This window comes from Hylobates moloch, unplaced genomic scaffold (assembly GCF_009828535.3).
Source record: "Hylobates moloch isolate HMO894 unplaced genomic scaffold, HMol_V3 SCAFFOLD_12, whole genome shotgun sequence".
Classification (NCBI taxonomy): Eukaryota; Metazoa; Chordata; class Mammalia; order Primates; family Hylobatidae; genus Hylobates; species Hylobates moloch.
Genome location: NW_026652287.1, coordinates 93,507,814 through 93,519,497, shown reverse-complemented (window position 1 = coordinate 93,519,497; position 11,684 = coordinate 93,507,814). Strand labels below are relative to the sequence as shown.

The 11,684-nt window shown below is 50.6% G+C and overlaps 1 protein-coding gene and 1 long non-coding RNA gene across 3 annotated transcripts; one reads left to right on the top strand and one right to left on the bottom strand.

Moving 5' to 3' along the window:
* Positions 1 to 253: 253 nt before the first annotated feature.
* SOCS2 (suppressor of cytokine signaling 2) lies at positions 254 to 6,030 on the bottom strand. Of its 2 annotated transcripts, XM_032170908.2 has the most exons (3): positions 5,825 to 6,030; positions 4,008 to 4,359; positions 254 to 2,341 (listed from the first exon to the last, which is right to left on the bottom strand). In XM_032170908.2, the coding sequence occupies exons 2-3, from the start codon at positions 4,144 to 4,146 to the stop codon at positions 1,884 to 1,886; spliced, it is 597 nt and encodes a 198-aa protein (XP_032026799.1). In that variant the 5' UTR covers positions 4,147 to 4,359; positions 5,825 to 6,030; the 3' UTR covers positions 254 to 1,883. The 2 variants fall into 2 exon arrangements, with proteins under 2 accessions (XP_032026799.1, XP_058282037.1); XM_058426054.1 differs by lacking the exon at positions 5,825 to 6,030 and having other exon boundaries at positions 4,008 to 5,056.
* LOC131380891 (uncharacterized) lies at positions 5,299 to 11,333 on the top strand. The gene is made up of 4 exons (XR_009209167.1): positions 5,299 to 5,475; positions 9,820 to 9,912; positions 10,006 to 10,147; positions 11,237 to 11,333. It is a non-coding gene; the product is annotated as an uncharacterized LOC131380891 (long non-coding RNA).
* Positions 11,334 to 11,684: the final 351 nt, after the last annotated feature.

Sequence of the window (11,684 nt, the reverse complement as noted above, 5' to 3'; positions counted from 1 at the left end):
AATTCCACAAAGCCCCTTGGCACTGATCACATAGAAGTTTTGCCAGAAAAATCAAACACTCAACACTAAACAGATGTTGTCAGTGGGAGAAAAAGGGTGAATGAAGCACAGATTCTGAGCATCCTAATCAAACGGTTATGGCCCCATCATAGATCCGACCCCAAATGTCTAGCTTTTCTTGAAGTTTTAGGCCACAAATAAACTCTTCCTAAGGCACACCTAGCAATCTTTTGTGTTTGGCTCTGCTGTTTGGATATACATAGTATGTTTCCTGCCGGGCACAAAACCATTTTTCAACTTCTTCATGAAAATAAGGTAAGATATGCAGTAAGCAGGTTTTATTATAATTTATAACTGAATTTTCTCATTCACACAGGGTCCACCTTTGTGGTGACACACCATAGTATTGTAGCTATGCAGGAAAATCTTAAAGTCATAAAATGAATAATGTCTGAACTCTAGAAAAGATGGTACATTTATAACAGTTATGCAAATTAACATAGCAAAAAATAAGTGGCCATAAAACTTTGTATTTTTCTTTAGTATTATGCCTACTCAACTTGTAAAAGACTGGCCATGTCATAATGGTTGTAGTTTCTAAACCATGTTTTTGGAAACACAGAGGACATCAGTGTTATGCCTATTCAAATTGTAAAAGACCCGGCCACTTGGCAATTCCTGTAGTTTCTAAACCATGCTTTCTAAATTGCAAAGGGGGCAGGTACAGCCCATAACTTTACAGAAGGGCAAGTAATGTTCTACCTCTTGAATAATTGGCTTATTTCACTTGACATAAGTTTTTATGGCAATTCTCTATTACCATGAAAGTGTACGTTCTCTAGAACTCAATAAGTGCAACTTGTAGAAATCAGGTTTTTTTTATTTAATACATTCTAATCAAATAGTAACAGCAGTAAATAAACACTTTGAAAAACAGGCAGGTATCCCCCTGTATCTGGAAGAAAATTAAGTCAAAGTATTCTACACAGTAGAAGGGAGACAACTGTTTATGTCCATGGTTAGACAATTCAAGGACAACTTGGATATTTCTAAAGCCATTTCCAAAAAATCAATGGCAACAGGTTGGGACACAGCTATTTCAAAGGGTAAAATGCCTATACCTACATTGGTTTTTATTAACAGGGATTGAGTTGCACCTGTATAGCATGACATTCTTGTCTTTAGCCTTAAAGGAAAAGAGAAAGTCTTTTCCATTTGCACCAGTTTGAAATATTTCTGAAATAAGGCTCCCTTAAAATGGATTACTACAGTACTCATTCACATGAGAGTTCATACATGTAGTAAAAAGACAAATACAGGACTTTATGGTCACTTTTTTTGGTTGATTTGGTTAATTGCATAAAATGCGATAAATACTCACATACATAATCTGTTTAACAAAACTCCTAGGTACATCAGAATGCAAAACATAAAATGCCCAAAAGACTCTGATCAGCAGGCATATCAAATTGCAGTGAGGCCTGTGTCAGCTTGGCTCCTCCCACTTCTTCAGTATTCCTATGAGGAGTTCTTTCTCACCTGCTGGAGCCTGGACCTTTGACAATTATAATGGAAAGGAACCTAAGAAGGCAAGGCATTCTGATAAAACGCGCCTTCAGCCTTTACATGAGACATTTTATTTTTAATCTAAAAGGATCAACTGGTCTTGGTCAGCCTTAGGAAGGGAAGCATCACTCAGGTAAAAGTATCTGGAGGAACTTTAAACACCTAGCTACCTCTTCAAGCATTTAAATTAGATTAGCTTCAGCTGTTCTTAGAAAGCATTCCATATAGTTATTCAGAGCACTCAAGTTTTGGTTCTCTTTTACATAGCTGCATTCGGAGATACTCTATGTGAGACATGTTTAAAAAAAGAGAAACATTTATACCTGGAATTTATATTCTTCCAAGTAATCTTTTAGTCTTGTTGGTAAAGGCAGTCCCCAGATGGCACCGGTACATTTGTTAATGGTGAGCCTACAGAGATGCTGCAGAGATGGTGCTGACGTGTAGAGCGGTTTGGTCAGATAAAGGTGAACGGTGCCGTTCCGGGGGGCTTCTGGACCTGTCCGCTTATCCTTGCACATCTGAACATAGTAGTCGATCAGATGAACCACACTGTCAAATTGTTTAAGCTTGGATTTGACACATATGATAGAGTCCAATCTGAATTTTCCGTCTTGGTATTCGATTCGAAGATTAGTTGGTCCAGCTGATGTTTTAACAGATATTGTTAGTAGGTAGTCTGAATGCGAGCTATCTCTAATCAAGAAAGTTCCTTCTGGTGCCTCTTTTAATTTCTCTTTGGCTTCATTAACAGTCATACTTCCCCAGTACCATCCTGGGGTTTTCGTTCAAAAAGAAAAAGAAAAGAGGGTAAAACAGTTATTATAAGAATTTTTAGAACAGAGCAAGTAATTGGCAATAATTTTTTTAGCTCTAAAAAAGAAAAAAAAAAGGTGGTGTGTGAATGAAAGTTTACCAGGGGCCACCACAAATACTTTCAGTAGGAATTTAATAAAAATTTGGGTCAATTTTATGAACACAAACGGCGAGCCAGTTTTCTTTCTTTCTTTTTTAAAAAATTAACTTTCTGAAGCTCTTAAGATTTTCTTCTAATGAACCAAAAGAACATTTGCAGCATGACACACTGGCTGATGAAGCATGACACTTTTAACATTAAGTAAAATAAAGATTTAGGTAAATTAGAAAAAAATCAGAAGTTAGAAATAAAAGCTAAGCCCTTTAAAAAGTGGAAAACCCGACTTCTGTAATTGAACTACAGTAAAAACAGAAGCAACTTTTTTGGATAGTTGGTGTCCCCCCAACCGAAAAAAAAAAAAAGAATGTGCAAAGCCTGCTATGAACAGCCTTCTATGTAGAAAACACTGCTATGTACTTGTTGTAAAAGCACAGCTCTAGTACAATAGCTTCTGTTCACTGCTTTATGACTACCTTACCAGTCACTAAGAAATGGGAAGTCCCAAGTGATAATTACTGCTTCAAGTTTACAATCTTCCCTAAACTCTTTTGAACTTTGCCCTAATCCAAATCCAATCACAACCACCGGTCTCTCCCCTGCATTCTCGATTTCATCTGCCTGCACCATCTCCCCGGCCCACCCTGCTTTCTAAGGAGGCTCAAAGACCGTCCATGTTTAAGAAGTCTTAACATTTGTGCTCCCCCCACCCCCACAATTACCAGGATACTTGCAATCTGCCGGTGCCTTCCCGGGAGGGAAAGCCCGTGGCCCACACTTAAAGACCGGAATCGCAAGCGAGAGAACTTTTCCCTCTCCCTCCCCCTATTGCCATCAAAATTTCAGCTGTGCCACAACTGTAAGCTTTTAGGATACGGATTTGGAAAGCCAGAATGATTTGTCAGATACTTTACTTTTTTTCTTTTTTCAGATGCCTAGAGATAACGTGCCGCGCAAATTGCCTGACTGTTCTTGAAAGCGGCAGTCCCCTGGGCGCGCCGACCACGGAAGCCGCGCTCGGCGGGGGCTTCGCAGCCTACTCTCGACGCCCGGGCAGCCACCCTCGCGGCAGTGTCAGTCCCTGAACTTGGCCGCCAAGATCCTGGGCTGCAGCCGCAGCTCCGCCCGGGAGCCAGATGCTGCTGGGCCTGCGGGGCCCGAGGCACCCACTTGCTGATTGCACCCCGCGCAAAGGGAGGCGCCCGACGCTTTCCCCGGCCGGGGTTCGAGCCCGGGCGCCTAACCCTGAGCAGCTGCGGAAAACAGTAAAGCTTCCAGCGTGCTAAGAAGCTATTTCCAAGAAGCCCTTCCTGCGCTCTGCGCTCCGCCAGGCCTGAATCCCTGGAGAACCACTTTCCTTACGCATTCCCAAGGACCCAGGACCCTGCGAGCGTGCTCTCCGCGGTCCCTTGGAAGCAAGGGACGTATTTCCATCTTATTCTTTGCTTCCCACCTCGACCCCGCTTCCTAGCTGCGTCTTTGGGGAGGCGCCCCTTCCCGCACGCGTCGCGGCCGGTCGGCTCCCTACCTGTCTGACCGAGCTCCCGCAGGGCCTTCGCCAGACGCGCCGCCTCCGGGGATGGCTCCTCCGCCGACCCCGCGGTCCCCCACTGGCTCCGCGTCCCTTCCCCGCCATTCCCGGAGGGCTCGAGGCACCGCAGGGTCATGAGAGAAGGGTCACCGCGGCAAAGACAGGTGGCCGCCCGAGCTGGGGTCAGAGAAGGGTTCGCGTCCTTCCTTGAAGTCAGTGCGAATCCCAAAACGAGTCCCTGCGGGGTGTCCGAAATGGTGGCAGAGAGGGAAGGGATGGGGCTCTTTCTCCCCAGATCCTGGAGGACGGATGACAAAGTCCCTCGCAGCCGCGGTCACCCACTGATCGCCTACAAAGAGAAAGCGGGAGGTTGGGTCAGGCCAAACTGGACCCCTGCGGCTGGGGTGGGGGTGGGGAAATAGACGTGGAAAATCCCAGGGACTCCTCCGCCTCTACGTTCCTGCACCATTTAACCCCAAGCTTCCAGTTAGCGCCCTGGCCCAGCTCGAGAGAAAGGACAAAGAGCAGAGATCCAAGACACAAAGTTGGCTGAAGAGGTGGGGGGCGGAGGTCAGGATGAGGGTGAACAGGGTGTCTTCCCGCCCAGGGCCACTAGCTGAAATCAGACTGGCGACCTAGGAAGAGCAAATAGTCACCTGCAGATCCAGTGGGAATAGGCCCTTGTCAAGGACAAGTGGAAAAAATTAAAAAGGAAAGAACAGGAGAGATTCCCCAAATTGGCATTCCGGTCTCACACCTGGCGCAGCCCGAGGGCCCCCAGGAAGAAGCACCCACACAAACTTGGTTCTCCGCCCTAAAGCGCTGCGGGGCCCGGAGGCACCAACCCGGGGTGCGGAGGTGCGGGAGCTGCCGCATCTCCGCCCGGGAGGCTCCTCGCTCCCCTCCCCCTGCTTCCTGGTGCCCGCTCTGGCGGGGTTGGGGGCGCCGCGGCGGTCGCTCCCGGACCAGGATGGCTGCGGTGGCTCTCGCCGCCGCGGGCGCTGTCGAGGAATCGGCCCGAGCGCACAGCCCTCGCGGGGCTCCGAGCCGAGGCCAGGGCCGAGCGGGCGGTAGCGAGCGCTGCCGAAAGTGCAAACCACCAACGCCGCGCTCTTACCTCGACCTCGGCCGCGGCCGCGGCCGCCGCCTCCGCACCAGGCAGCCTCCTCAGCGGACATGGGGCGGAGGGGTGGGGGGGAAAGGGGAGGCGGGAGGGGCCCGGGAGAGGAGGGGCGTCTGCCCTTGTTTCCCCCGTTAACGTTTAATTTGGGAACGAGATGCCCGGGGATGCAACCAGCCCCGCGCTCGGAGGCGGCGGCCGGAGTTCCGTGCGCAGAGAGCACACAAAAGCCTCGAGGATCATTGCCTCGACCCCATCCCCCACCGCGCGGCGACGCCCCCTACGGGCTGGGACACCCCCACCCTCGGACTGCTGCCAGGTTTCCCTCCGGCTGCGACCCTGGAGGTGGGAAGGAGAGGGAGGGAGGGAGGAAGGAGCGAGGGCGGGAGGCAGGCCGGTGGGGAGGAGCGGGAGATCAGGTTATTAGAAGGATTATTAATTTGAATGGCAGTTTAGGGGAAATAAAAAAAAGAAACTCCAGACACTTCCAGACGCCGAGAAGGGGCCGGAGAAAGCAGGCAGCAACGCCAGGCCGCGGGGGCAGAGCCGCGGCTCGGACTCTCTCTTCCCCGACGCTCCGAGCTGCGGAAGCCCAGGCCGTCCGCCGCTCCTCGGCGCACGCGGCCGCGCCTCGCCGCCCTCCCCGGCAACTCTCCTCGGGGCGGAGCCTTCGGGCTTCCCCCGCTACCGGTACCTGCCGCGGGCGCCCGAGCTGCGGGCACGGGGGATCCTGAGGCTGTGCGCCCGAGATCCCGGCGCGCACTGTCCGCGGGCCACGCGGTGAGGGTGGCTGCGGGCGAGAGGGCTCATGCTTCAGGGAAAGCCCAAGGCCCGCCAGCCGCGGCGGCTGCGACGAGACTTGGCAAGAGTTAAACGTCGGTCCCAGGAGCAGCGAGTGCGCGCGACTTCCCAGCCCGACGCGCCTCCCTTGCTCCCCGCCTCCCTCCCCAGTCAGCGCTCCGCTCGCGCCCCGCCCGGCTGCTGCGGAGGCCGCTTTCCAGGAACTTTCCAGGAATCGGCCTCACGTGACCGCGGGCCCCGCTACCGCTTTAAAGAGGCTCGGTCGCAATACACAGGCTTCAGGGAAGACCGGGCGAGAGCGCTCGGGTGTAGGGCGGGCGGTATGCACGCCCGAGGTCGGTCTGCCTCTGACCCCACACCCCGGGGTGCTCGGGCGCAAGCTAGAGATGTCCCCGGCCACCGGCCACAGCCAAGCCCGTTTCGGCGGCCGGAGCCCGCCCCGTACCCGGGCCAGCTGAGCGCCCGGGTTCAGGAAAGGATAGCGATCCTTGGCCCTTGGCCTGCCACGGGGGTGGGTTCCTCTAAACATCCCGGCGGCGCCCCCTCGACGCGACCCTCCTGGCCGCCCATTTGCGGGGGGTGGGCGTGCAGGAGCGACTGTGGGTCCTCGGAAACCAGCCTCCCCGGCTCTAAGACACATTGATGGCGTGGGGACGCCGTGCTCGGCCCGGTGCCCACGGCCAGGGACCAGAGGCGGTCCCCTTGATCAGGTCCTGGAAGGCAGCGAGCGGGAGAGCAGCGCCTCCTTAAGCCGCGCCAGCCGTCCTTAGTCCCCTCCCCCTGGCGCTCCGGCTCCTTGTCACCCGCACCTACCCGGCTCCTCCCTTCCTCTTCCCCTCTGCTCCTACGTCTCCGGTAGACCCGGCGGCCCGCCCGGCTCACCTGCGCCGGCTGCTAAGGGGGCGCCCTTACCTGCGCGCCCGGAAGGGGCTGGGTGACTGGCCTCGGTTCCCGCAGTCCAGAGAGTGTCTCTACCATTCCCTGCAGGGCTGACGCCCCAGGGCCGGGATTCGGAAGGATCCCCGCACCTCTACCCTACCTGGGATTCTCACCTCCAACCCCGTTGGAGGCCCCCTGACCTTAGTGGAAACTCGTGTCCTTGTCTGCGCACCCGCCCCCGAAATATGACCTACTGGAAATGTGACCTACTTTTTAAAAGAAGCCCTTAACAATCACGGGAAAACCGGATCCAAAATTTCGATAAGCATTTTTCTTTGAAATACTATTCTATTGCATCACTGCTCAAAAGCTTGAAAGGTCAATGGCCACTTTTAGTTGAGGCCGTGGCTATGGGAAGTTGGGCGAGGAAGGGGGAGGGGTGGGAGGGAGGCGCATCTTGCAAACCTTGCCTGGTGCCCCCCCTGCCGGTTCTTGGAGGAAACGTGAACCAGCTCCCAACCTTGGGGTCTGCAGCCGGGGACCAATGGTTTTCTCAATAATTTTCCTGCTTTTGAGTACATAATTCTACGCAGATGATAAGCAGATGAGTCGGGGAGGGCGGCATTTCCCAGCTAACAAAGAGCTTTGTTAACGCTGGAGCCGTGTGCCCTTAATCATGTTTCATTTTTTAGAAAGAGCCTTTTATAGTGTGGGCGGAGCTAACTGAACCCTAGTTAAAATCCTCTACAAAGTAGTTGAATAATTTTGCACAAGGCACTTACCCTCTTTGGACCTCTGGCCCTTTTTATAACATGAAGGGCTAGATTCGGGTTCTGGGTGAGGGACTGGGATAAAGGAACAAATCAGATTCCATGTGAAGCCTGTGTACAGTCTGAGGCCCCAAGCCTTTTAAGAACCATCCTAATATGGTTTCTTCTTCCTTGATGGAGAATCCTAGAGGAAGGGTGTACCCACACTTTAGCTTAAATAAAAAGGTATTTATTCCTAAAATTGGCGGGGGAGGGGACGTGACCAAGTCTCTCTCTGTCGCCCAGGCTAGAGTGCAGGGGCGCGATCTCAGCTCACTGCAACCTCTGCCTCCCAGGTTCAAGCAATTCTCCTGCCTCAGCCTCCCGAGAAGCTGGGATTACAGGCGCCCACCACCACGCCCGGCTAGTTTTTGTATTTTTAGTAGAGACGGGGTTCACCCTGTTGGTCAGGCTGGTCTCGAACTCCTGGGTTCAACCGATCCTCCCGCCTCGGCCTCTCAAAGTGCCGGGTTTACAGGCGCCAGCCACCCCTCCTGGCCCTAACATTTTTATAAAGTAAGTTTAATATCTACTTGATAGTGGGTTGAAATGAATCTTCCAGCAACTCCTTTTTTATGTGCTTTCCTGTTGCCTTGGTGCATGCTGTTCCCTCTTCCTAGAATGCTCTAACCCCGATGGCTGCATCACACTTGATTAAAAGAATCCTGGCCGGGCGCGGTGGCTCACGCCTGTAATCCCAGCACTTTGGGAGGCCGAGGCGGGTGGATCACTTGAGGTCAGGAGTTCGAGACCAGCCTGGCCAACATGGTGAAACCCCGTCTCTACTAAAAATACAAAAATTAGCCGGGTGTGGTGGGGCATGCCTGTAATCCCAGCTACTAGGGAGACTGAGGCAGGAGAATCGCTTGAACCCGGGAGGTGGAGGTTGCAGTGAGCCGAGATGGTGCCACTGCACTCCAGCCTGTTTACCTCTCTGACCTCATTTCCTCCTGCTCTGTTCTTTGATCACTCTGTTCAAGTTACATTGGACTCCTTGCTAATTCTAGAACTCATTAGCCTTGCCCCTGCTTCAGGGTCTTTGTATTTGCTGTCTCCTCTACCTGTCATGCTCTTCTTTTAGATAGCTGCAAGGTTTACTCCCTCACTTCCTCAAATCTTTATTTAATGCCACCTTCTTAGTGAGACCTTGCCTGTTGGCTCACTCAGAATTGACCCTCCCCCCGCACATTTCTGTCTCCTCCCTGCTCTAGTTTTTTCCTTCATCGTGATCACCATCTAACCTGGTTTATGTCTTATTTCTCCAACTTACTTTCTCCCCAACTCTGCTTCACGTATTTGTACTTGCATTGTTCACAGCTGTAGTTCAGCACCCTGAATATAGTTCTTAGCATGTAGTAGGCATCCTATATAATCATTGAATGAATGGATGGATGAATGAATGAATGCATTATCACCATGGCTTTAAAGTTAAGCTGTCCAGGTATGAATCCTCACTCTGCCACCACTTGCTACATGTGTGATCTTTGGCAATTTATTTAGCCTCTTCTGGAGATGATCATGGCCCCTACCTTACAGGGCTTCTGTGAGAATTAATCGAGCTAATTTATGAAAAGTGCTTTGGAACTTAGCAAATACTTAATAACAATTAGCTGTTATTTCAACTATCATCCTTTTACTCTCGGTGAGTTTGGATTTTTCTCTCTATGGATAAGATTGTCTTACATTTGCCTATGTAAAATTCAATGGTCACCTCCACCCCCACCAAACCTCCCATCCTGTGGCTTCCAGAGAATGTCATGTAGTTGGTTCCCTGGAGTGCCCTTTCGGCTTTAAAATTTACAGGTTTCCAAAGTGATTCCATTTGTCCCTAGATTTTCAGACCATATCTATTCAGTGTGGCAGGTTCATGGCTGCAGTGATGAACGGTTATCCTCCATGAGGAGGGAAGGGAGAAGATTTTCACAAAGCTGGAGCATTTCCTCCACTGCCTGCACTGAGGAGTTGCCAAGGCTTGAAAATCTCTTCTGTGTGCCAACCAGAACTGGACATTTCTGGTTTTGCAATGCAGACGTTCTAGTACTGGAATTGACAGATGCTCCACACTGAGCCAAATTGCCAGGAGGGTTTTTCAGTGTGTGTTTGGGGGATAGGGTAACAATAGGATGGCCTTTGGAGATTGTGTCTGACACACCTGTGGGCAGAAGGTAGGCTTTAAGTATCTACCATCTCTTCCTTTTAGAATTTGCCATCTCCCTACCACCACTACCACACACAGCACCCTCAGGACTCCCTGTGATCCTGGGATGCACTCAACGAAGAGTGTGTGACCCAGGTGAGCCAATGGGAATGACTCTAGCTCTTGGACATAGAGGTTTGTCCAGTATCACAAGTCCAGTAGAACCAACCAGATTATTTTTATTTTCAGGATTTGATGGAAATGCTACAAGAGAAGCAGGCTCTCCCCTTCTGAAATGATGAGTGATAATGACCATACAAGTCAAATTTTCCACCACTTGGAGGGAGCCTGTCAAAGAACAAAGGCAACAGAGAAGAGAGCAGAGCTGAGGGTGGGTGAGAGGGAGAAATTCCTGAGTGCTTGAATCCCACATGCCGGAAGCCGCACCACACTTGGGCTTCTCAATACAGGAGCCACTGAGTTTATTTTTTCCTGACCTGGTTGGATTTTGGCATTCTCAAGAGTTTGGGGGTTGGGTGGGGGGCATTTAGGGGAGAGAGCAGAATGCAGAATTGAGAAGGGGAAGAAGAGAGCTGCCTTCCACTTTAATGAGCATCTCCTACTTTTCCTCTGGTGCTTCTCAGCACTAAGTCCCTTTTACAATATACTGCTTGCTCCATCCGCATAATGGAGGACACTCACTGGTAGACAAAGGAAGAGGGAGAGGAGCAGAGCACATGCCACTGGCATTAGTGCTCTGGGCCCAGGATGGGGCAGGGAGCAGTGAGGCAGATGGCTTTCTCCTAGACTTCTGGGACCCAAGAACATGGTAAATGTCCATGCCCTCTGTCTTTCTGCCCACAGAATGGAGGGGAGACATGTTCTAGGACAGCGGTCAACAATCTTATTTAAGACACAAATCAATCCGAAATTCTGGTAGAATCTAGAAACCAGAGGTCACAAACCACCTGCCTATGGGGACCATATTTGACTCACTCAGAGTGTTCTGGTTGGCCTGCCAGGATTCTCTAAAGAAAATGTGAACAAAATTGAGATTTCATCTCCAAAGAGAACCAGATTTCTGCTTTCTCTTAACCAGCCATAAGGTCTGTCAATACTGGGTCCCATTTCCTCAAGGCAGTGATCAACTGAAGCAGAGGAGTGATTGCCTGCCTTAGAAGGCATGTGCCCTCCCATTTGCCCAATCCTCACCAGCCCCAAGGTCTCCCCAACACTGAGCATTGCTTGCCTTTTGTCATCAGTCTTGCATTACTGTGTTTCTTATGGTGGAGAGATATTTATCTGGATCCAAGTCTCTACCAGAAGTGACAAAATAAAAGACCCAGAAGACTGAATATGTCAGAACAAAAGGGAGAAGGCATATTTCTCTGTGGAAGAAAATATATTCCTCTGTGTTTAAGAGACTGGGTTCTCACACCTGATGTATTTCATTCTTCTATATTCCCACCTGGCTCTGCAGGCATTTATTGGCAGGCTACATCTAAGACTTTCTCTGCAGAAAAATGTTCTAGATGCACAGATTTGGGGGCTTGATTGACAACCTGACACCTCACTCTAAATCCACATGGGTCTGTTGACCTCAGGTGAGAACACTTGTTCTAAGGGAGTGGAAGGTCTTTATTAAGATACTCCTGAGAAATAAAAGTCTGCCTTCAGCATTGTATGGGACTCTTTTTTGTTTGTTTGTTTTTGTTTTGAGACACTGTCTCTGTCACCCAGGCTGGGGTGCAGTGGCACAATCTTGGCTCATTGCAAACTCAAACTCCTGGGCTCAAGCAGTTTTCCCACTTCAGCCTCCCTAGTTGCTGGGACCACAGGTGTGCACCACAACACCTGGCTAATTTTTGTACTTTTGTAGAGACAGAGTCTCCTTTTATTGCTCAGGTTGGTCTCAAACTCCCAGGCTC

Coding starts and splice junctions, on each gene's coding strand:
- SOCS2 (XM_032170908.2), bottom strand. CDS start 4,146: ATGACCCTGCGGTGCCTCGAGCCCTCCGGGAATGGCGGGGAAGGGACG. Junction 2,342..4,007: donor GCGGGAGCTCGGTCAGACAG/GTAGGGAGCCGA, acceptor CGAAAACCCCAG/GATGGTACTGGGGAAGTATG.